Source organism: Colossoma macropomum, unplaced genomic scaffold (genome assembly GCF_904425465.1).
Source record: "Colossoma macropomum unplaced genomic scaffold, Colossoma_macropomum, whole genome shotgun sequence".
NCBI lineage: Eukaryota > Metazoa > Chordata > Actinopteri > Characiformes > Serrasalmidae > Colossoma > Colossoma macropomum.
The window spans coordinates 17,028,956-17,055,246 of NW_023494810.1; the positions used below are offsets into that span (position 1 = coordinate 17,028,956).

The 26,291-nt window shown below is 37.0% G+C and overlaps 1 protein-coding gene across 2 annotated transcripts in view; it reads right to left on the reverse strand.

Moving 5' to 3' along the window:
* Positions 1 to 1,209: 1,209 nt before the first annotated feature.
* Positions 1,210 to 26,291, reverse strand: part of LOC118799669 (fer-1-like protein 4) — a 60,507-nt gene continuing 35,425 nt past the window's right edge. The window contains exons 30-46 of one of the 2 annotated variants that reach the window (XM_036559648.1): positions 24,892 to 25,060; positions 24,285 to 24,397; positions 21,788 to 21,904; positions 20,517 to 20,556; positions 20,036 to 20,139; positions 19,435 to 19,569; positions 18,798 to 18,914; positions 18,287 to 18,414; positions 15,354 to 15,524; positions 12,745 to 12,899; positions 11,796 to 11,977; positions 11,089 to 11,174; positions 9,976 to 10,074; positions 9,167 to 9,408; positions 6,134 to 6,435; positions 2,734 to 2,834; positions 1,210 to 1,827 (exon numbers count right to left, since the gene is read on the reverse strand). In XM_036559648.1, coding sequence (XP_036415541.1) covers positions 1,647 to 1,827; positions 2,734 to 2,834; positions 6,134 to 6,435; positions 9,167 to 9,408; positions 9,976 to 10,074; positions 11,089 to 11,174; positions 11,796 to 11,977; positions 12,745 to 12,899; positions 15,354 to 15,524; positions 18,287 to 18,414; positions 18,798 to 18,914; positions 19,435 to 19,569; positions 20,036 to 20,139; positions 20,517 to 20,556; positions 21,788 to 21,904; positions 24,285 to 24,397; positions 24,892 to 25,060 — 2,442 coding nt within the window. In that variant the 3' untranslated portion in view covers positions 1,210 to 1,646. The remainder of the gene's footprint in view (positions 1,828 to 2,733; positions 2,835 to 6,133; positions 6,436 to 9,166; positions 9,409 to 9,975; positions 10,075 to 11,088; positions 11,175 to 11,795; positions 11,978 to 12,744; positions 12,900 to 15,353; positions 15,525 to 18,286; positions 18,415 to 18,797; positions 18,915 to 19,434; positions 19,570 to 20,035; positions 20,140 to 20,516; positions 20,557 to 21,787; positions 21,905 to 24,284; positions 24,398 to 24,891; positions 25,061 to 26,291) is intronic. The other variant, XM_036559649.1, reaches the window with a different exon arrangement.

The following is a 26,291-nucleotide window of genomic DNA, read 5'->3' on the forward strand; positions in this document are numbered from 1 at the left end:
CTCTGGTCCAAGACTGTTTTCTGTTTTTACAGGGACGAATGTGTTACTGTGAGATAGTGTTGTGCCTCAGTCTCTATGCTGAATATACTTTACCTTCATTTTAATGAAGCCTGCTGCTTAATTTAACAGTTCATACTGTGCAAAGCTATTTACAGTTTTACGGTGTTGCTTCAACAAGATTGATTTCTTTAAAATATGAAAACAGTACTAACATTAATGAGGATTTTCAAACTGAAAATCCATGTAAAATCAATCTACAATCTACAGTGGTCCCCAAAAGTATTTGGACATTTGTGCCATACTTGAAAATTTATTAAGTGCATTGTGTTTGGAAACTAAATTTCAAAGTATCTTTGGTGTTAACCAGATTGTTCCAAAAGGGTACTTTTCTTTTTGGGTTTCACATCATTACAGTTTGAGGGAGATTCTTTGCAGCCTTCTGCAGGTTTGCATCCACACTGCTTCTGTACATTAACCACCAAAACCACTGTATGACAAATAGCTCCAGACTTTGATGTTCCCACCTCTGTGCTGTACAGTGCCCTTAGTGGAGTCTGATTACAATTCTTTGGTAACACTTTCTATGAAGCTCATATTCATAAATCATTGTAAATGCATGTAAAACTTTTTAAATTGGTACAAAACTCTGCTGTAATTTTTATTTAATTTACACTGTTCTTTGCTGTTAGTGGTCAGTAGTTTTCTTCACAGTAATTACTATTTCAATATGTTTCATGAAAAATTCACTTATTTAAATAAAATAAATTGTCAACAAATTATTTTGGCTCTCGTCACCTTCACCTACTTCAATCCACTGCAGCCCCATAATCCCACTGCCATCTTGGTAACTTAGCAAACAAGTCAACATCTCCCAATAACAAAATCTTGTAATTTTGACCATAAAGTGGGTAGCTATCTGATTTGCAGTTAATGACATGTATGTAACTTGCCACAAAACACATGCATGAGTCCAATACAACACTGATGCTAAGCTAGTCACTCATGAACATGTTCACTACTGAGGAGACTGTTCAGATAAATCATCCCTTAAAGGAGTTCAGTAAAGCTGAGATTAATAACTGATCAGCACGTTGATTTATTAGTCTACTCAGACTTTAGCAGAGCTCAGTAGCACTGAGATTAACAACTGACTCATCACATCAATTTATCAGTAACTTGGACTGAATACAGATACCTAATTTCAAATGATCATCATTTAATTTTTTTTATTATAGGTGTCATTATAGGAGTCATTATCCATTTAAAAGGCATTATAAAAGATGTGTTACAACATGTTTATAAGACATCAGCTAACTATTTATGAGTACAGGCTTCTTCTCCAGGCTTTTTCCACACTAAGAGTCTACAATTAGTTTGATATTGTGATAAAATGTTTTTCTCTAAAACAAATATAATTTTGTTAAAACATTTTAAGTAACTTAAAGAACTTCACTACAGTTTACTTTTTGGGGGCCACTGTATACTAAATAATAGCAGCACAATCAATTACTCAACTTGTAAAATGAGGATCCAAATACAGTGCTTAAGTTTATAAGGCATAGCTGAAATGCTAAGCAATACACTATTGCTAGTTTGGCCATTTGATTCCTACCATTGTCTTCTCCAGTAAAGACATTGCCATTCATTTAGCCATTGACAATAAGCTGACTGATGTGCGTAGGTAAGGTGTACAAGATGAGGAAAAGGAACAGTGCTAGAATAGCCAGAATAATCAAAGTAATGATGTACTTCTTGTATTTCTTCCAGATGAAAAACACAAAAGTCTTCATTGGGTTCACAAACCAGTTGAAGGACGTCTTAGGGCGACTATAAGAGACAGCGTAACAATGACATTATTAATGTAATTAATCAAAATGACAATAACACTTAGTATATATGGTACATAACATTGTAGTCAGCAATCAGTTAAACACAAATAACAGCAATCCTGTTCATTTTTACCAGACTGAGGTTGTAATGGTGTTATTACCTCACCTGCCAGCACATATATTACGTGTATTCCTGTGGGATGTGACAACAAGGTACTCAGAATGTGGTCACATTTAATAAGTAATGGTGGCAATATTTTTTCATTGGAATGGGACACTTTGAAAAGCCCTTTTTTTAGGGCCTGGGTAACTTTCCATAATTGATGGAACCATGAATTCTGTCTCCTGGCAGAAAATCTAGCTTGAGAATGTCATCAGTCTGTGATCTAAAGGTTAAACACGATCGTTATGCAGCAAGACAACAATCTGAAGCACAAGAGTAAGTCCATGTCTGAATGGCTCGAAAGAAATAAAATTAAGGTTTTGGAGTTGCTTAATCAAAGTCTTGACTTCAATCCCATTGAGATGCTGTGGCAGGACCTTAAACGGGCAGTTCATGCTCTAGAGCCCCCAAGTGTGGCTGAATTAAAGCAATTATGCACATAAGAGTGGGCCAAAATTATTCCACAGTGATGTGAAAGACTGATCTCCAAATATAGGAAGTGTTTGGTTGCAGTTGTTGCTGATATTGGTGGCAGAACCAGTTTTTAAACTTAAGGGGCCAATTAATTTTTCATATGTGTGATACATGCATGAATAAAAAGTACTGAATATTTAAAAAAACTAAAAAAGCCAATGACAGACGAAAAATATGTCTTGTCCGATTAACAACATTTGGAATCTGGAAGGGTAAACCAGCCCTCCTGAGGGCCCTATAAGTAGCTTTTATATTCTGTTCTCTTACTTTGGCTTGTCCAGTGGCTCTGGCTCCTTGCGTGCTTTCCCCACAGGATTCTTTTCAGCTTCTTCAGCTGTCACCAGCTGGAATTCCGCCTCCACTTTACCCTGAGATAAACAAAAATAACAAAACCAACTGAACAGGAAAGTTGGCCAAAATTAGCAACTCCAACCCTTAAATGCTTTCCTCTGGTCGGTAGTTTCCCATAACTATCCACGCACATCATCCATTTTTTATACATGACACATATGTTTCTATTTTGTTATTGTTAATACATGTTTTACAACATCATGGCAGTTTTTGATGGATAAAATACAGACTGGCCTGCACTATTTTGAAAATTATAGTCATTTGTTGCACTGTATGAATGCCTTGATTTGACAATAATTTTGTCATTGGTACAAGGGCTCATTTGCATATTGCAGTCTTCTGCAATATCAGTATTCCACAGGCTACAGCTACAATAATGATAAACCAGCGTGAAAGAGAGAACATTTCAGAAACTCCCAGGCTGTTCACACTAACCCAGCATCCAGGTTTCTTGATGTTTGTGGAGAAATCATAATTTCACTTTCTTAAGGGAATTAAATAGAATTCCTTAATTGACATTGTACAATTCCAGAAAAATTCTTTGGTGCCTACTGTTGAAAATAATGTAATCCTTGTACAAACCCCATTCCAAAAAAAATGGGACAGTATGTGAAATGCTAATAAAAAGAGAAAACAATAATTGGTCAATTCTGCTTAATGTGTATTACATTAAAAACAGTACAAAAACACAACATTTTGCCTTATGAACTTCACTGTTTTGTAAATATGAGCACATTTCAAATCTGCGTTGGGACAAGAGCGTGTTTATCACTGTGTTACATCACTTTCCCTTTTAACAGCACTTCCTTTTAACAGGCATCCAGGTTTTTACTATTCTTCTGTGATACAATGGGTCCCTCATTGTTGTGTTTGGCACACGTTTTCAATGTCTAGGTCTGGACTGCAGAAAGACCAGTCTAGCACTCGTATTCTGTAATTATGCAACCGTGCTGTTGTAACATGTGTAGAGTGGCTTGACATTTTCATCTTGAAACAAGCATGGCCATCCCTGAAAAACACATCTTCTAGAAGGCAGAATATGTTGATCAAACTGTGTTCAGTTTTAATAGTGTGTTCACAGATATCAAAGTTATCCATGAATACCCCCCCATACTGCGACAGACTTTACGCTGGTAACAGACTGGATGGTCCTTTTCTTCTTTGGCCCAGGGGGTGCATTCGTGGATGTGTTTATTGACAATGGTGTGTTAAAAAATTCCTGAACCTATGTGTTGATATCCAGCACAGGAGCAGGTTTTAATGAGGGGTTGACAGTAGGGGTGGGCGATATGAAAAATTTATATCACAGTATTTTCTACTATACTGACAATAATGATACGCTATCACATTATTATAAAAAAGTGAAAAAGTATATAAAGGTAACTAACAATAACAATAACGAAACCACATAATCATTATTATTATTGCTAGTACTATTGTTGCTACTGTTGCCATTAGTATTATTATTCTCATCTCATATTATTCTCATATTATTCTATTATTATCATCGCCATCTTAAACTGCTTAATCCAGACTAGGGTCACGGTAGCAGCTGAAAGAGCAGAGAATCCAAGACGACTCTGCTCCCTGCAACTTCCTCAAGCTCATTCCGGGGGACCCCGAGCCGCTCCCAGGCCAAATTGGAGAGATACTCCTTCCAGCATGTCCTAGGACGACCTCAGGGTCTCGTACCAGTCGGCCGTGCCTGTGAAACCTTCACCAGGAGGTGGGCAGGTGGCATCCTGATCAGATGCCTGAACCACCTCAACTGGCTCCTCTCTATGTGGAGGGGTAGTGGCTCTACTTTGAGCTCCTCCTGGATGACTGAGCTCCTCATCCTACCAAGTAGAGTGTAGCCTGCGAAGAAAGCTTCTTTCCACTGCTTGTGTCTGTGATCTTCAATACACTCACTTTGTGCATGCATATGTGTGGACCTACACTCATTAATGTTGGAGTGTCTGTAAGCGGCACTCTGTGCTTGTCTAAAACAACATTTTGTTTTATTTATAAGAGTTATTGAAGCTGTTTATGCTCATGTTTAGTTTGTTTTGGGAGCAGTGCTCTCTGTGGTTTACTGTTTTTGGGGTTATCATGGTATCCACAGTACAGCAAAATTCATATTATAAGAGAACATCATTCCGGTATTCACTTTTATACCTGTATACCACGCTATTTGAAGGTCATGGGAGATTTGGTTGTGGTTTTTGGCCTTGCCCTTTATGCACAGAGATTTCTCTGGATTCTCTGAATCTTTTGATGATATTATGCACTATGGAGTGTGTTATACCTAAAATCCCTGCACTTGCTCACTGAGCAATGTTATTCAGTTTTTTGCTGATGCATTTTTGATAAAGCGGAGAGCCTCAACCGAGCCTCAATCCAGGCCTTTCCTGGATGCTCTTTTTATACCCAGCCACAATTGGATCACCTGTTTAAGATGATTTTGGAACAGTTCACAATAAATAATTTATCATTTTTTTTGTAATTTGTGCTGGTATCAGTTTCAGAATTACATAATGTAATGAAGTTGATAAGGGAAGACATTACATATCTTGTAGCGTTGTAGAGTTTTGTTCAAATACAGGTCAAGGTAGATTTATAAAACACGGCTTTCTGTTTTTATATGCATTTCATAATACTGTCCCAACTTTTTGGTATTGGTTTTACAATTCTTTTTTTTATATCATTTTTAACACCACTTTAAAGCACCAGCTGTCCTTTACAAGTCTTGACAGGTAGACCAACATGAATAGTCAAAAATGCCTGGGTATTATGGATGCAATGATAATGGATTTTTATGACCAATTCTAATTTCTTTACAGCCAAATTTTTTGCCACTTTTTACTGGCCTATTTTTAAATACAAAGCTCACAATATGTAAGCTAAATGAAAACCTTTATCTTAAAGCACACAGTGTTTTATATTAGCCAAAGTCACAATATAAATACATTATTTACACTTCAATAGACTGAAATGTTATGCTAAATTCAATCAGTTTCCTATTAAATAACAATTAAATAAAGCGCTACATTGAAAGTAAAAGGAAGCTTGCTGTTTAATATAATGAGTCATGCATAATTATGCTACAACATTTTGGTGTAAGTGTAGCAGCATTCAAATACAGCACAAGTGCACTTACCTGCCTTATGTTATTTATCTCTAAAATAAAACAAAAAAATTTGGTCATTGCCAGATGCATATTTGGAACAAAAATCTGTCTTTTCTAATTATGGCTCATTACGATCATGCAACCCTACTTTTGCGATACGAAGTGTCACTGGGCCAAACAGCAGAAGTGTAATGTGCTCTTCATTACCATTAAGAGGAAAGTGTTCCCACTGTTGTCCACGAACTGCAGGTCCTCTGGTTTCATCTTGCTGCGTTTGCTCTGCTTCTTTTTCTTCTTCTTTTTGTTCTTCTTCTCCATTTCGGCCTCTCTCTCCTCTCGCTCAATGTCCTCCTGACTCTTCAGTTTGATGAGTGGCCACCAGCCCTTCATCCTCTTGCTGCGGAAGATGGAGAAGCGTGGGCTGGCCTTGTCTTTGGCCATCTTCACACTGCACTGCTCTGAGGTCTTAACCGCGCGAACCATGTCACTCAGCCGCAGCTCAATGGAACCTAATGAAATGGATAAGAAGGAGTTTTAGAACTTTTTAGGAATCTGCACTTGAAGAAAAAAAAGAGTTTCAGTTAGGGGTGTAATGCTTGAAGAAATGTACTTTTTTAGTTTTATTGTCACAATGAGATTCATTTTTTTGTTTAGTTTCTCAAAGAGTAACATTTATGTAACAAAATATCAAACAACACTAAAAACAGTAAACAGAAACAGTACGCTACAGTACTGCAGTACTACAGTACTACAGTATGCTAACATTATCAGAAAGGATTGAAACAAACTTTGATTTACTTTGTTTTTGCTCACATTGGAACTATTGAAACAAATTGAAAATCAAATTTTGATAATTTCAACATTACTACACGTCTAGTTGTAAAGATATAGGAAGCATGGAAAGTAGAAACCACAGTAAGAGCCAAAGCTCCTGAAATTAGCATTAATGGTGCAATTTATAATTCATAATACATATAGAAGACAGCAATAAAAATAAAAAAGTAGTAGCTATTTGCTCTGAAGGCTTTTTTGATGGAGAAGATAAAGGGCTGAACGCGCTCTGTATTTTCCACGTGCATATAATCCAACCAGTTATTCCGACCGATTGTAATACACTGCGGGAAGTGTAGGGGGCGATATTTCTTCTGTTGTTTCACTGCACTATAAAAGAAGAAATCACTTGTAAAGCAGATGAAACTTTGAATGATGGAATATCAATCAGTAGATTAATCAATGTCAAACACAAACCCTAAAATGTACAAAGGCTTATTCAGTGACAGACTGAATGAATCCACGGATGTTTTCAGGATGTTTTTTGCTTTTAACCCTTAAAGCCACCATTATTGCTAACGATGATAAAAGCATGGAGCAATTTTATAATTTTTTCTCACTCACAGCTCATTGAAACACATGGAGAAATATGGATATTTGAACTTATCTTAGTATTTGTCTACTCAACTGTGTCTTTAAACAAGTGTGTAGTTGATTAAATAAACTGTAAAGTATCCTGCACTTTTAAAGGGCCCATATTTTACAATATGTTGTGTTTTATTATTATTATTATTATTATTATTGCTTGTGTGATTTTATGTACCAATGGGCTTGAACTGCTGTGCGGGCAGATATATATAAAAGTGTTGGATTTCGTGACATCACAAAACTAGTGAATTCAAAATGGTCCTGTTTTGCAGCTTAGTTACTATATATAGATTGAGGAGACACTAGTGAAGTGGATCAGCAAAGAATGCATTAATGCAACAATCTTTGCTGTCAAAAGTGATATTTATATTACATATATATTATATTTATCTATTCTGAATGATACAGGTAGCCAGTACAGTTCTTTCAAAACGGGAGTGATATAATCTCTCTTTTTTGTTTTTGTTAGGATCATTATGCAACTATATTATTAATCACGTAATACTGTAATCACCCTTCAATAGTATGATGTAACAGTAAAGCAACACTGATAACGCTAACGCTGCGTTTACATGCTGACGATAGATGCACAAAGGCACCAGATATTCCATTGTTTTTAATGGAGCAGTGATGGAAAATTCAGCCACTACCCGAGGCAAGATTCCACTGACTGCAGCATTAAGCGGAATGTTCCGTCAAGAGTTCAATTTTCCTAACTTTTGCATTGGCTGCAGCTGTGGAATAAACCAGATATAGATTTTAGAAAAACTGATGCTGAATGGCCATAGTTAACCTGTTCCTATGAATCCTGAACTTCAATGACAAACACAATATTAGAAACATTAACGTGTGTTCAAAACATGTGTAGGATAAAATGCAGTTTGCATGGCTGCATGTAATAACAGTATGAGGCACAGAACAATGGTTTTTCAATGCTAACACATAAATGCAGCATAAGGGTCAGTCAGGACTGTCGTTTAGGCAAATAATGTAAGTAATTTTGATACAAATAAAAGGTAGTGAAGTTAGCTGTTGGGTTACCTGCTTCACTAAGCACTAGGACTGAAAGACTATTTGCTTTTATATCAAAATAGCCTACATTATCAACAATGTTGTCTTACATTTTAAGTGGAGACATTTAATGTAAGAACACTAAGCTGTAAACTGCTTGTAGATTAAATAGAGATCAATTGTAGGTTACTTAGAAGCAACCAATCACCCATGTGCTGTGTACATGACAACACAACTGTAAATGTTTGGTTTAGCATGTAAGGCTCAAGCCAGAAAAAAATAGATATATAACTATACTTAAATCATAATCATAATATTGGTCAGAAAAATCAAAGTTAGCTATTTCTCTCAAATCATTCAGCCCTACTTAGGACTCCAGCTCACTGACAGAGACTCTTTGTGGCTCAGCTCAGTGTGTGTAGTGCATTTTCACTGACACTGTCTTCCTCTGTTTTAGCTTGTAACGGCAATGCAATATGACTGGTGTGGAATATTTAATAGGAAATATCACTAATACAAACTATGCACTTTTTTGACAAACATCCTGCTAACATCTTATGTAACTTCAAAAAGTATGAGGGACATGTAGATAGGTTTGTGTGTGTTTTGAAAGCAGCATTTCATTATGAGCAAAGTTAACATGCTTTTAACAAAAAGCAGACAGAGATGCATTTTGGTGAATTTGGTGAATTTATATTTTTGGAATTCGTGTTTAGAGTTTTGAACAAACAGATTGTGTTTTAGCACAGATTTTTAAAAAAAACTGTAATAGATGTTGACTCAGATTTTTGACTTGTAAGGAAAACTGACCCAAGAAGTCATTAGAGCCAATCCGGTCGTAATCCCAAACCTGCAGGACGAGCACGGAGGGCTGGCGGAATTCCGATTCCTCCAGAGAGAAGATTGACTCCTTCTTCTTATACACAATCTCCTTCTCTGTGGGTAAGTAGTCAAAGTGGAACACAAAGCGCCAGTTGAAATTGCCTTCTCCAGTCAGCGAATTAAAATGCACATCGGTCTCCTGCTTCTCATCCTCCAGGCCCTTAATCCAGCTGGTGGATGCACGTGTGAATACACACACACACACACACACACACACACACACACACACGAACATGAAGAGAAAAAGACAGTCAGGCATGAAGAGCAGTCATTGTGCTGATTGTGTCTACTAAAGCATGTCATGACAATATGAAGAACATCTGCAAAAGGCTAAACTGTGTGATACTATTCAAGCAATACTTCAGCAAAAAATTCAACTGTATAAACTGTATAAAACTTTCCCTTCTCTCCGAATACAGCCAAAACATGCTTGGTGTTTGAAGTTTGCTTTTTTAGTTTTGAAGTGGAAGCACAGGGCTAATGTAGATAACAAATAATGGAAGCTTACGTACACCAAACAGAATTAAGCAAACTGCCTAGATCATCAAATACTTGCTTCAAACTTGTATGATATATATAAATACAAAGGTACAGCCAAATTTCAGGCTTCAGGATGGCTGTTACTGCTGCTTTTGGCTATGTGACATACGTTTGAGATTACTTAACAACTCAACACAATTTTAGGCAAGTGAGCTACATATAGCTTGAGTGTTGATGTATGTTGTTTTCTGACTGACCCTTTAACATAGATGTCACTGGACGGCTCTCCTGTGAAGGGGTTCACATCGTCTAGGACAACGTCATCAGTGTTCCAAATAATCACCCTCAACTCATAGCTGCAGACAGAGAGAGAGAGAGAGGGAGGAGTAGGGCGATAAAATGAGAGCAAATGAGACAGAGAGAAGGTAAAGAGAGAGAGAAAAAAGTTACAGAAAAAGAGAGCAACAGAGAGACAGATGGAGAGAGAAAGAGAGAGAAAGAGAGAGGAGAAAGAGTTGAAGAAACAGACAGAAAGATGGAGAAAGAAAGATAAAGAGAGTTAAAGTAAAAAGAGAGAAACAGCAGAGAGATAAAGAGATATAATGAGAGCACATGAGACAGAAAGGAGGTAAAGATAGAGAAAAGTTACAGAAAAGGAGAGCGATAGACAGATAGATGGAGCAGAGAGTGAGAGAGAGGAAAAGAGAGAAGAGATTTAAAGGACAGACAGATTGAGACAAAAACAAAGAAAGAAATTGAAAAGATTTAAAGTATCAAGTAAAATGAAAGCGAATGAAAGAGAGAGAGAAAGAGGTAATGAAAGAAAACATGAGTGAGAGAGAGATAGAGAGTTAAACAAAAAGAACGATGGAGAGATAAGCAGAGAGAGATAACGAAGAGTGAGAAAGAGAAGAGAGTTGCAGAAACAGAGACAGAAAGACAGAGAGGTAAAGAGAGAGAGAGAGAGATTAAACTAGTTAAAGAGAGACAGTGAGCTCACCAGCCACCTGCTAGTACCACCTGGTTCATTTATTCAGTTCCTCAAAAGCAAAATAGGAGTAAAAACTGAAAACTGGATTTTTTAAAGTGATACACAGTCTACAGCATACAATATACAATATTAGCCATACACCGGTCATTTATATGGATTGTACATATAGGAAAGAAGAAATTCAATTCACATTTTTCATCAGTGTTTGTTTTGTAAATGTATAAATGTAGAATTTAGTCGCTGGTTTATAATAATAATAATAATAATAATAATAATTTTGTAGCGATGACACCAACACCCTGTAATCACAATTGGTGATTGTGTAATTTTAGTTGTAATATGGTAGTGAATGAACTGCAGCCTAGAGACTGAATGGTACCTGATGGGCAGCCTGGGTTTGATATTGACGGGTGGAGGAGGTGGAACATCCACAGGAAACATGTCAATCCACATATGAACATGACCCTGCCACACAGAGACAAAAATCAACCACAACAGGACTATAGAATTGCACCTCAGGATTAAAGGGAATAATTTGGCAAAAAATCTGATTTACACAGTTTTTACCCTTACCCAATGCTGTCAAATCAGCCAAGACATGGTCTCAATACTTGGCCTTTTTATTTTTGCTCTAGAATAAGTATTATGCCCCTCCACTTGGCACTGTGCAAACTGCATGCCTAAATCTTTACATTCCTGTCTCTAACCATGTTGAGTTGTTGAGTAATCTCAAACAGACTTGCTCATGTGGTTTCTCACACTGTTTGACTGACTGTAATCTATAATAATGGACAAAAATACAAAAAAAAATCTGGCTTCAAGTTGGCTGCTACTGATTTTAGCTACTTTTGTCCATTTTCAGGCATGCAGTTTGCGCAATGCACAATGTTTCCAATATTTGCTGGCTGCATTCGCCTCATAGCTCTGGTGCAAAACTAAAGACCAATCATGTCTTGTCTGATTACCTATGCTCAGGGTATGGGGAAAACTGTGTACATGTGTACATTTTTCATCAAACTACTCCTTTATGTAGTGTTCTGACCCAAGAATGGGCCTAATATGTCTATTATTAACTTAGATGCTAACCTGTGGCAGGCCTGGTTTGTCAGGGTTTAGCAACGATCGGACTTCCACATGCTCAGGCACCAGCGGACACGCTCCCACAGTGAACTCCCTCATCTCCTCCCACCGTTGGAGCACACTTAGGGCCCGGTGCTCATCCAACTCTGCATAATCCGCCTCCGTCTTGTTATTCTTCTTCAGCAGCTCTGAAGGAAGAGAACAGTTTCACAGTTTCAGAAGTCTGCCTAAATACAGCAACAGGGATTCAGAATTTCTGAATCTGTTTAGTAACTAATGTTTCACCATATTTCAAAGGAATAGTGTGGCAAAATATTAAATGTTCAGTTTTGCCCTTATGTTTTCTCCAAATGTAAGTTGGTGTCTGCTTTTTGCTTCTTTAGATGTGCAAAAAAGTTATAAGGCTAATGTAGTTAACAAGTAATAGAAGCATATAATCACCAGTTTAGCTTTATGCTTTCCTAAAACCACATAGAGTTCTTAAGTCATCTCAAATAGACTTGCTTATGTGGTTTCTGACACTGTATGACACATTTATATATATAAAGACTGACAAAAGTACACTGCACAGCTAAAAACAGTAGTAGCAGCCATTTTGAACCCTAAATTTTTAAAGGTAGCATTATGTCATACAGTGTCAGTGACCACCTAAGCAAGTCTATTTAAGTATACTTAACACAGGGTCATTTGTGGCAAGTGTGCAATGATTTAGGTATGGAGTTTACACAGTGCGTACTGGTGAGATATAAGATTCCATTACTTGTTAGCTACATTAGCACTGTGGCCCAGTGCAAAACTAAAGACATATTTTAAACTTCAGCCAGCAAATATGTCTTGGCTGATCAGCCACATTTTTTTTTGGGGGGGGGGGCTGTGCAAATATAAATATATGGTTATTACTGAATGTGTGCACTGAAGACAATTAAACTGTATGTTTAGAAGACAAGCTACAGACCTTCTGGAAAAGCCTCAGGGGGGATTCTGTAGATTTTGTTGAGAACTTTGACCTCCATCTCTCTGTACTCCGGGGGTGGGATGCCGTTTTTTCGGCAGAGCTCAGCCAGGATGGTAGAGGGTTTCTTGGCATCTCTCCATTTATTATAGCCATCCCTGCCATCACAAGACACATGTGCTTCAGCAGCTTAATCTCATTTCCTTAATCTTTTAGCACAAAGAGAAATGAAAAGCAGTCTGCAGCAGCTGCAGCTCAGCATCTTCAACATCAAAAGGTACGCCGAGAAAAATGCTTAAGATCAAAGAGTACAATAAGATAACTACTGATGAGAGTGAAGATTAACAGTGACAATTGAAATAATGTTCATTCTGAATTAGTGTTGCTCAGAGACAAACAGCTGTAAAGCCCTATAGTGCTACAGAATAATTACAGAGAAAATCATTGCGTTTCTCTAGAATAATACAACAAAATTAAAGGTTTAAGTATGTCATTCAGTGTCAGAAACCACATAAGCAAGCACTGTGTGAGGCAAAGGTACAATGACGAGCGCTAAAGCATCGATTGGCTACATGTAAAAGCAAACTTCTAACACCAAAATGTATTTGCTCATTGACTACATTTGGGGGAAGAGGGAAAACTGTTACAACTGTAATAACAGCTAACTTTTTAGTGGCATTGTGTCTATTTCACAGTTAGTCTCCTGTTTCTAATAGCGTCCATTTCACATGCAGTTACTAAAATACTGTACTGGACATTTTAATCCTGACAAAATTTCTAACCCAAGTCATTCTCAAAGATCATAAAACGGCTTGAAACTATCCTACATAAAGGTAGCTTTTCAACTGAATATTGTGTACAGGAAAACAATTTCTTATAGCACCAACACCAAGAGAGAGAAAGTCCTGACTCCATTAAGTACGTGTTTTGAGTGGCACAAAAATATTCAGCAAACAAAAAAATGACTGCACAGATGACTCTTTTTACTTAAGAGCCAAATAAAATAAAATATTCATAACTCATTTCAGTGTTTTGGCATTACCATTAGGATTCATAACATTTTCTAAAAAGCAAAATGAAACTCATTTTAGTTAAAGGTCAGAGAAAATATGCACAACTCTGTCAGTGCTGTGTCATGGTAATTCATAAAGATCATATTAGCATAAATATAATACTCACTTTACTTAGGGGCAGAGAAAATATACATAACTCTGTCATAACAGAGTACCAGTATCAAAACCTTCACAATGTAACTATATTACAGTAGATTTTCATTTCAGTGATATCAGAAAATGTGAAAGCATCTCTTTAGAAGTACTCACCTTTGTTTGATTTTGCAACCAGCCTCACTTCAGGTGTTTTATATAATACAAATACTCTAAACCACAAAATCAGCTGTCACAAAATGCTGCCATTTCACCTCAAAAAGTGTTATGACACAACCTCATGTCAGCAAAAACCTGTGTGTTACTTGACACAGTTGACAAAATCAGCCTTCATAACCACTGACACTTAGTAGAATAAACCTTTATAAATGTTTGTTGGTTTGTGTCAGTTGTCATAAATGTTTATGTAATTTTTGTGTAGCCTTATGAACATGACCTACAGTAAAGTGTTACCAAAAACTGTATAAAATAACTATTTCCTTAATCCCCAATGCTGTCTTCCCACTTATTTTGTTTGCTAAAGTCCAAATCAGAGTTTGGGTTCTTGTGATATTGCATCTTTTTTATTAGTTTTGGTTGGTTTCACACTGCAACAGCTAAAGTGCAACAAATTATATACGTCAATGCTTGTTTATTGATCAGAAATTCTGCAGGGTTTCAAGTGCTTTGCTACTCATTTGCCACCATTTGAGCCAAAAAACTCCTTTGAATGAAAGTAGAAATGCTTAATATCTATCACACTCAAGGCAACAATAGTAAACCTTACTTGATTTTTGCTTTTTCTTTGATTGGTTTGTCAATTTGCATGTAACCAATCAGGTCACTGATGGAGCACATTCCGTGACCCATGTACCAAAATCAAACGCATTGCTTCATATTATTTATTTGCTCGTCTGCTGTTAATAACAGCAGCTTGTGCCGCAAGAACAGTATGAGCGTCTGTCATTGATCAAAAAAGCATGCTCTGATGTTGAATTCCCTTGTTTGGTGCAGGCCATCACAAAAATGTGTTCTCACCAGCAGTGATACTGAACGAGGGTTAATTTGGAAGCGAACCAAGACCAGTGTTTCTGCTGGGCCGTGGTTCATTTGTTAGTTGTGCGGGAAGAGTTCACACCCGTCAAAACAGACTGATTTAAAAAGAAAGTTCGATTGGTCCACACCAAACAGGGTGGGTGTGAAAGTGTCCTGAAACTCTAGAGGTATTATTTTTATGGCACTGAGTAAATTTAGTTACTGACTAATTTAATAATTAGATTTAAAATGAATGCCGATATAAGGGGTTTGATGTTTCTTCTAAATAAGGCATCAGACATAAGTATACAGGCATTTGTATAAGTCAGTAAGTCACATTTGACCAGAAGTCATTCAGTAAAGATGATTGTGATAAGGATAATGATGATGATGATGATGATGATGATACTGCTAAAAACAATGGTCACTCACTTGTCATAGTATAGTGCAAGTCCGCAGCCGGCCCGATGGCGGCTATAGAATCGATTCTCCAAGTCAATGCGGGTTTCTCCAATCATATCATCAGATCCCACCAGGTCATGGTCAAACACACTGAGGGTCAGCTCTGTCTCCAGCGGGAATGACACGGTCAGCTCAAACACTCTGCAGAAAACAGCAGGACACACACCAACTGCCAATCAAAAACGTCTGCTAAAAAAGTCTGGGCAATAAAACCTTAATAATAACTTAAACCTTAATAATAAGCCTGAACCATTATTAGTTGGCACAATGTACACAATAATTATGCATGTAATAATTGTCAGTATATAATGATATATCACCATAAGATTTTTTTCCCATATTGCCCTGTCCTACTCTACAAGAACACCACTCAGTGTGAGGACTGTGAACATTAAGTCAGATGACAAGCACATAAAAGAAGCAGAACAAAACCATTAACTTTAATGAAAAATTAATTAACATTTCATTAATTCAAGTTCATGACAATTATGAAATATTTTCATTAGCTTTCATTTGAGGTGTGCAGAGGTGTAAGTAACGAATTACATTTACTCTCGTTACTGTAATTGAGTACAGTTTTCTCTGTAATGGTACTTTTTTGAGTAGAATTAAATCATAGCACTTTTACTCTTACTTGAGTTAACTTTTAATGAAATACTTTTACTTTGCTACTTTAATTTTCATAACGTTACAGAGTAAAAATAAATTATGAGCATTTCAGCTCAGAAACCAATAATAACAAAGCGCGGTTAAATTTAAAAGATTCACCAATCAGAAAACAGCAGCTCCGGCAAGAAAAACACTACAGAGATGTCCTGTTTAGTGAAGAAGGCCAGAGGAGAACTGAACCAGTACACACGAGGAACAGACCGCGTCCAAACGGTCATCTGTATTGATTTTCGCATAAACTGAAGAAAACGTCGTTATTATCAGCGGCCACACACGAAACCTGCTGAGATCCGCTTTCACAGCTCGACTCCAGCCTGAGGCAGCATCAGCCGAGCCAGCAGATCCGAGCTAAACAAGTACCGTGTTTACGGGTTTCTTCTTTCTTTTATAAAGCTTCTGTTTATTACACTGGAAATCTGTTGCATATTTTTTATTACAGTGTCTGTCAGCTGCTTTAGTCAACAGGTGTCGCCCACAGCCCACAGGTTACCGTTTATACAGAGTAGTTTAGCTGCTGTTTTAGAGATAAACGGTCGTGAACGGCTGTGTCGTTATTTAGGCTGAAAGGTCTGATTTGATTCCTCCCCACCTCCCCGCCCTTTGTCTGTCTGTCTGTCTGTCTGTCTGTCTCTCTCTCTCTCTCTCTCTCTCTCTCTCTCTCTCTCTCTCTCTCTCTGTCTCTCTCTCTGCCTTGGTGTCTGTCTTTAACTGTGAGAGGCTGTGTAGCTGTTTAACTGTCTAATGCAGTAATAATGTCTGATTCTGTATGAAGTGATCAGCATGATTACTAGTGAGATATGTTACAGTAGAAATCAAAGCTGGGTAAGTTGCTGATGTTGCTGATTTTAATGGCAGAAACGTTCTGAACAGATATCAGTGCAAATATACAGTGTGAAGGCTGTGAATGTGTTTACTGTCTATAGAGGTTCACACCTGTTATCATAAGCTAGATTACTGGGAGCTGATGGGCAGCAGGACCCTCACTAAAATTCCATCATGAATTAAGCAATTTACTCATAATTTTGTTTTTTCTCTTAAGTGAACTTAATTAAACAGTAACACCCACTGCACAGCCATTCAGGGATTCTAAAATACTTCATTGGAAACAGATAAACTAGGACGTCTTATATAATCATCTAACCATGAAATGCATGCAGTTTAATGTAAACCTTGTTCCTTACACAGCTCACAGAAAGGTGTGTTAATGTGCACTAGCAGAACGAACTGTGATCAGTATCAGCTCTCAGAACTTTTTCCCGCATATTATCATGTTTTGCTTTAGTGTTTTTCCAATGATGTAGCCGAGCGCCTCAGAAATATGTTCAGGTTGTGACAGTGGAAATACAAAAAAGTAACTAAGTAACTCGAGTACTTACGTAGGTTTTTAACGAACTACTTATTTACTCTTACATGAGTAATTTTATTTACTAATACTTTTACTTGTGCCCGAGTAAATTATCACTACAGTAACAGTACTTTTACTTGAGTAGGGATTTCAGTGCTCTTTACACCCCTGGAGGTATGCCATGATCAATATATGAAGGAAGCAAGTTTTTCCTTCTCTCCACATTCTACAAACTAAAATTGTCTGGGAAGATGAGAAAATATATCTAGCTAGCAGTGAGAAGCAGTGAGATACAAATAGTTGGACACCCCTGGTCAATTAACATGTTTATGTAATTACATTACTTTAGTTATGGCATACATTATTTCCAATATGTGAAACTCAGCAAATAAATGTAAATTGTACAGTAATATAAGCAGAAAAACAATATACGTAAATTTGTTCCCTGTACACTGTGTGTTTACTTAAAAAATCAACAAAACATATAATTTGAGCAGAGAAGTTCAAAGTTCTGCATACAACAATAGATAGAATGATATATAAATATATATATATATATATATATATATATATATATATATATATATATATATACATATATATATAGATAGATAGATAGATAGTCAGACAGACAGACAGATCTTTTTATTGTCATCCACCATAATCTATGGTTGAAGAGATTTGCAGCATGCACTGTAGCAAGCTTCGCTTTTTCTTTACATACAAACAACTAACATTTATAATTGTCCATTGCAATTATATTATAATTCTGAAGATCAGTAAAATAAAAAAACAAGCAAAGAAACAAAAATATACAATAAAGCCAGTCCTGTGGGCAAAAGAATAAATGAATAAATAAATAAATAAATAAACATTTATTGGTACTCACTCTCCGAACACAGGGTTGAGCTGTTTAGGAATGTAGCGCTCTTTACAATCCAGATGCTGCTGCCCCACCTTCACCACCACATATGGGTCAGCCTTTCCATTTGGGTCTGCTGGGGCCAAGTTTGTGGCCTTAAGGAAAATGAACAGAATCAAAACAAATTTCATTTCCAAATTTTATGTATAAAGTCCCCCCACCCATTTTGACTTACTCGTCAGAACTTCCAGCAGAGAAGAAAATTTCCTCTTTCTTTCTGTCTTTTTATCTTTGTGTACAACTGTTTAAACACACTTTATGCGGAGCTGTATAGTAGTGCGACAAACATTCAAATGAACTAGTTGTATTAATGTCATATAAATGCAGATCAGTCACAAAATTACAGCGAGCTGTGCTCACTAAACTGCAGTGTGTGCTGAAGGTTTTGCAGTATCCTTATAAATGCAGTCCCTAGTCTAAATGTATTGATACCCTTTGTGGCAGTAATTTTATTTATTCATATATATATTTTTTTTACCTTCACCACATACAGTCGGACAAGCACTTTGATCGGAGCATTTTTGGGGATTCCCTTAGTGATCTGGAAGTCTGCATCCTCCTCTTCAGGTGAAATGGGGTAGATCAGAAATGACCCCTGCAATAGCAAAAAGTGTCAGTGAGGTCCACAATTACACCATTTCATACGTGCAGATAATCTCATTATCCTAGGCATATATGCAAGCATGTCTCATCCAAAGGTGGTGTAGATGGGTATAAAGCCCTTGTGGTTATTACATTTACAACAGTCTGGCTCCAGCATATCTTGCCAATCTGTTGAAGAGTTATGGCCTATCCTTCAGACTATAATTCACTCAGCTGAGGCTGGCTTACTGCAAACTGCTGGGATCATTTACAGCTCAGCTGGTGGAAGATAATTTTCTCATATAGCTTCTAAAATTTTTGTTTAGGTTAGATGCTCAGTGTATTGCAATTTGTAGTGCAATTATTTTACGTAGACCACAGTTCTGTACCTTTCTAACGCCTTACTTATCTTTCTGTGTGAAGCATGTTGACATATTGTAACTACAATGTCATATAAATAAAGATTATTATTATTATTATTATTATTATTATTATTTTTATTAGTATTATTATTATATTCATGCACAGCTCACCTTGTATTTGCCCATGGTTCTCTCACTTTCATCCTCATCTTCGTCATCGAAGTTCGACTTGCCTTTGCATATGGGAAATATGTGCAACCAGTCCATGAACTGACAGAATTCATTTTCTAGCTCCGACTTGTAAAGCTGAAGTAAGAAATCAAGACAAATAAACATGATTTAACAGTCACAAACACAGCCACAAACATTCTGTGATAGAATACTTAAGTGAAACAAAATGCCCAATTAAACAACCGTAAAATGCTGTAACATTTGTATGCAAATATTTGAATACCTCTGGTCAAATGACATGTTTTGTTGATTTTCTGAGTGAAAATAAGTTAACACATCCTCTACAGGAAAAAAAATGTTCCACATGTTTTATGTTTTATTTTTCTCCCCAGTCTGTTAAATTCAGCAAATAAACAGTAATTGTGCAGAAGCTGTTGTTGTTGTTCTCTGTGGATCAGGCATGTCAAACTGGAGACTTTCCAGGCCAAAGTGCTGCAGAGATTAGGGTTTATCCTCAACTAATGCTCTGAATTCAGTTCATGAAGGCCTTGCTAATTAGCTGATTGGCTGAATTAGGTGTGTTTAATGTGAGTTTGCAAACCTGTAAGGTAGCAATCTTCTTCCTCTTTGATTTTGGAGGTTCTATTTCAACAATCACAGCATCGTCTTCCTCTTCTAAAGTAGCCAAGTTAAAATTCCCACCCTCTGGAGAATGAAACAATTAAAGGTGCATTTACAGATGTTTAGGACATACTGAAGATCATGCAAAGAGGCTTTAATAACCACTTAACCACAGTTTCCCAATAGGACAATTTGGTGCACTTATATTGTGGGCTATACACAAATGACAAAAAGTAAAATTAAACACTGATAATGAACAGTGCATTGCATTTTCAGAGGGTCTGGTTACAGTTTGAGCATTATGTCCTAGGACCACTCCGTCTCCGTGTAACTATGCCCCTATATTTGTATACAGCCAACATGAATAAACATAAGTAAAAATGCTGCCATTGTTTAACACTGTTTCACAACAGTGAGTTTGTGCTGTTTTTCTGATAATGTGTAATATTTAAGTACACTACCTCCATCTTGTGGATCATCCATGTCATCATCTTTGTCCTCCTGAAACAGAAGAAAGCAATTTTATAAAACACCTAGCATCTAAAAGAATAAGTTGACATAAATCTAATTTAAACAGTTTTCCACCTATACCTCAAAGCAAGTAAGTAGATTTATTCATGTACATTCAGAAACTGCATGATGTACTGTTACAGTCATGTGAAGAATAAGTACTAGATAGACAGACAGATAAAGGTGCTATAAGGTGAAATTTCTGACATGGAAAAAGTAAGTACACCTCTACGTACATCACTACTTCAAATGTGTCAAATTAAAACTGGGTGCACCCGATCAGATGCTCTTGGAGAATCCTGTCTTGTTTGGTTTGCTCTTTTTTTACTGGAATGTGTGGTATCATCATGTCTAGAGCAAAAGAGCTCTCTGAGGCCTTCAGAAAGGTGTAGATGCCTATGAGTCCGGGAAGGGGTTTAAGAAGATTTCCAAAGTTTTGAAAATCAATCATTCCATTGTCAGGAAGATCATCTACAAATAAAAAAGAAATAAAATCTCCGCCAACTTGTCCAGGCCAAGCTGTCCCAGCAAATTTAACCTGAAAGCAGACCATAAGATGCTAAAAGAAGTCTCTAGAACTTGGACTTCTGGAACAATGTACTATGGAGAGTCCAAAATAGAGTTGTTTAGCCAACACCAAAGACACCATTTGATCAGAACAATGTCATACCTATTGTAAAGCATGGTGGTGGAAATGTCATGGTTTGGGGGTTCCTTTGCTGCCTTAAGGCCTGGCCAATTTGCAATTATAGAATAGGCTATGAATTATCTTACATACCAGGGAGCGCTTGGGGTGTGAGACCATCTGTCAAAAAATTGAAGCTAAAGAAGTGGACCTTCCAACAGGATAATGATCTCAAACATATAAGAAAATCCACCAAGGAATGGCTCAAAAGGAAGAAATTAAGGGTTACAGAAAGGCCTTACTTTTGTTAATTTCTATAGACAACACTGTGTCATATAGTGTCCAAACCACATGAGCAAGTCCGTTTGAGACTACTTAAAAGAGCTCAACATGGTTCAAAGCAAGAATTTGATGATTTAATAGATTGATGCTAATTGGTGGAATATATGCTTCCATTACATGTTAGCTACATAAAGTCCATGTAAATTAGATTTTTCACCAAACTATTCCTTCAAAGCCAATTGCATATGGTTGTTTATTGTGTTATACAGTGCAGCTAATGTATAAGTTCATTTCCCTCTCCTAAATAATGCTCACCTGCTTTTCGAGTTCTGCCAGAGATGCATAATACTTCGACCACCAATCAAGCTCCTCTTTTTCTGGCTCCTCCTCCTCAAGCTCCTCTTCCTTTTTGATCACTGTTTTCAGCGGAGCCTGAAATATTAATCACAAACCATTGAATTGCCAACCATCCTTTAAAAAGAATAGGACAGAAAGCGATAAAATACTTAAAACAACAGTTTGAAAAAGTGCCCAGATGTTGTCAATTAGCCAAGACATGTTTGGTGTCTTTGCACTGGAGCGATGAAGCTAATGTAATGTATACATATGAATAACCAATTAGCACTGTGCAAACTGCATAGCTAAATCAGCACACACTTGTTTTTAGCCATGTTGACAAGTTAAATATTCTCAAACAGACTTATGTGGTGATATATTGAGTATGCTATGCTTGTATCTCTAAACATGGGCAAAATTTAGAAAAAATTCAGGATTCAAGACGACTAATATAGTTTTTAGCTATGTCACTGTGACTTTTTTAGACAATGCTATGTCATACAGTTTGTGGCAAGTGTGATAATTTAGGTATACATTTGGTGGGGTATAAGCTTCTATCACATTTTAGCTATATAAGCCTCATAGCTCCAGTACAAAAGAAGCAAACTTCAGGCCCCAAACATGTCTTGGCTGATTGACTGTATTTGGGGTAAGGGGGGGAATGTCTACATTTGATTTTTGGTGAAACCACTGGCCTTTAACTTCAAAAGTCATTCATTATAAATGCATATTTAAATGAATGTGCAAATGTATTGATTAATCATCAAATAAGCAAACAATCCATTGTCCTGAATGAACAGTGCACAGTGAACACTAAAAAGGCCCTGATTGCAAAGCACACATGCACACACACACACACACACACACACGCACACGCACACACACACACACACACACACACACACACACAGTGATTGAAAATCTCCTGCTGGGTTTCTGCTAATGTGCTTGATGCCAGATTAAGCAAAGAGGCAAACTGAAGCACTAAGTGAACTCTCAGCTTTAAGCTACAATCAAAGGTCCAAAGGGCTACACACACACTTAATGGTTGGGGGGCTGAAACACATGGAAACTACTCATTAAGAGCTATTTTAACACCCCAAAGAAACCAACCAACGTCACTGCACCCAGACTGGTTCCCCAACGGCCACCTGCTTCATATATCTGGCAAACTAAACTGGGAATGGGAGTAAAATCACTTATAAACAACACTGAAAAAACTGATACACTAAATGTACTTGATTCATCATTTCCACATTAATAAAATTAATTACAAATAACAAAAGTAAGACAAAGTTGTTTTGCTGTAGTACTGTGTGCAGTACTAAATTTCTTTTTGCCAACATAATAGCAATGAGTCTTCTCCTATAATGCTTGATCAGATGAATGCATAGTGAGCAATCTGAGGTCAGTATAGAGTCTCTCAACATCCTCTAGTAACCTAGGTCCTCTCTTTATGTCTCTCCTCTTCAGCTCACCCCACAGGGTTTTAATGGAGTTCAGGTCAGGGGACTAGAAGCCCAGGTCAAAAGCTTCATTCTGTGGTCACTGAATCATTTTTGTGAAGAGAGAAATGTTTTGAATCACTGTCCTGCTGGAAGAGCCTCTGGACAAAAATGGAGACTTAGGTCCTTTTCTGTCTACCCGTCCTTCTTCTTATGTCAAACCCAACTTGAGTATTTATTGCCAAAAAGCTCTATGTATGTCTCATTTGACCATAGGATCCAGTGCTGGTCAAAGTTCCAGTACCACATTGCGAACTCCTGGTGCTTACATTAGTGGTTAGTTGACAGAAAAGGCTTTCTTCTGGCACACTTCCTAAATATTTTGTTCGTATGGAGGTGGTATCTAATTCTAGTTTTGGGGACTTGGTGACCTCAAGATGCTTCCATATTCTGCAAATCTCCAACTGTGATCCTTAGAGAAAATTTGACCTCTCTAACCATTGTCCTCACTGTGCACGGGACACAAACACAGTTGTGTTCTCTTTGAGGCACGTTCACTACTGTTCTGGTTGTTTTAAACTTGTTAATTATTACCCTAACAATGTATATGGACATTTTCAGGTGTGTAGCTATTTTTATTTCCATTCACAAAGGCCAAAACACTTCTGTGTCATTTTATTTGTGTTTTCTCTAATCTTCCCCTCGTTGACAAATAGTAAAGGGAATTTGGGTTCTATCACCTCATAGTTATGCACTAGCGAAACAAGACCTCTTAAAAGTTGTTGAACACTCAGGTGAATTAAAAAGTGAAATAGAAACAGGAACATACTTTAGTTACATTTTGTTCATAAAAAATTATTCCTTAGACTATTTTTGTTTTCTTAGACTACATTTGCTTCAATTAAAGGTGAGTTTACTGGCATGAGATTAAACGAATTAATTCCTTGACCTTTTTTACCTATTTTTACTGAGGGTGCCAGTAATTAAGAAGCTTAAAGGACGCTAATTTAGAATCAGTCTTAAAAACTCACAGTGACCAGATTGAGAGGATTTATGGGTATTTTGGTGTCCTTTAGTGGAAGCCCTCTCAGGTCCATGCTCATCACCGTCTGCAAAGGGGTGCTCCGTTTTGGAGGTTTTTTCTCTGAAATCAATACAAACATTTTGTTATGCAGACTGACCATCACCAGCACCCTGTCTTATTTTGATTTTTTTCCAGTTACTAAATAAAAAAATCCCTGCAACGGTTTTGTATAAAAAGGCTATTTGCTAACACTGCGGGTATATTTAGCTTCAACATTCGGCTTCATGTTCATTAAAGCATCTTCTTTGACACAAAAAGCAGGTTTTGCCTAAATGATGATTTGACAGTTTTAATTTTTAAACTACTGTAAAAAGCATATATTGAAACTCTTTAAGTCCATCGATGGTTTAAACAAAAGGGTTGACATCACAACAAGGGGATAAAGTATGTGGCCTGTGGTCTTATCCCTAAGCTAGTTTCTAGCTTCTGGCACAGATAATGACTTGATCTTAAGGTTTCTATTTAATATGCTTATTGCAAACTGAAAACATTTTAAAACAAACAGTATCTGTGCTTCGGCGTGTGTTTTTTCAGGAACAGTCCCACTCTCGTACCCTCAGGTTCCTCCTCCTCCTCATCTCTCCACTCATCCAGCTCTTTGGGAGCAAAGTGCATTAGGCTCTGAACGACATGCGTGCCAACCAGCACCATCCGACCAAATGCCCGCTGCTCCATCACAAAGATGGTGAGAGGAGGGTGCAGGTACACCAGCTCAGGAAGCTCCTGAACACATAAACATACATTTGAATTCTTCATTTACATCTACTGATTAGAACATATAATATATTTTTTTCTTAAATTTCAGCAAGTCATGCATAAACCACGAAATATGTTAGCAGTACTTCAAAATACATCACTTCCAGCTTTATCCCTGCCAGGTGTTTTAAAGTTGAGAAACTAACTATGTTTACACCCAATGGAGTTATTATGAAAAGGTTTTAATGAATCGAAAAGTTTGTCCATGCAGGCTATGGAAATGAAAATTGCTTGTTATATTTTATGTTGGCAAAACTTGTTTCTGTTTAATGGAAAACTGTTTATCGAAACAGAGTTAAATTCTTAAAACACCTAGTGGAGAAACTGGCCAATCAGGAATTGTTTTTCTCCATGGTATCTAGGTAGATATAGCTAAGCGAGTTTTCCTATTTGCAAATTTACGAAGTGGCAAAGGAATCAACCAATCACATTTTGATTTCCAAGGGGCCAAAATCATGAGAAAACATCACTCTAGGCCTTTTGGAATGTTTAAATACTCCACAGACTGATTATCCTTTTCCTTGTGTTTAGTTGATGTTGTTCAAAATATATGTCAATACTTAATCTTTATTATGAATGTCCTTGTTTGTAATATTACATGCATGTTAATAAAAAAAATAAAAATGAAAAAAGACTCCACAGATGGCACCTTAATCAGTGGGTTCAGGTGCTCTACACCAGCCTCTCTACTGAAACAGTTGCTGTGCAAATGCCACAAGGTAAAACATGCTACTATGTCTGTCATAAACTTCAAGATAAACTTAGAATGTCTTTTAGAACTATCAAATGTCTCTGTTTAATGTTAATGTGAATCATTGTTAGCGTAACACTAATAAACTACTATCCCTCAGGGCATTATCATATAGGAAGGTTTCGAGAGAGTTTTATCATTCATGGCCTAAATTGAAGGGAACTAAACTGAAGCAAATTGAAGGTCTAGCTCTAGCAGTCACAGTTTGAGGTATAGCTGGACTGAGGAGGAGATGAGACCATTTTAAAAACAAATGCTGCCACTTTTCAGCACTTACAGAGAGAGATGTCAAGAAAAGGACAGCTATATGATCTATGTAATGAAACAGCTCTATATGGCAGAGAAAATGATGTCTCGTGTAATAGTTCCATTGGAAAAATAATAATAATATTTTATAAAATAAAAATTAGGGTGTGATGAAAAAAGCAGAGCAAAAAGAGGCAGGCA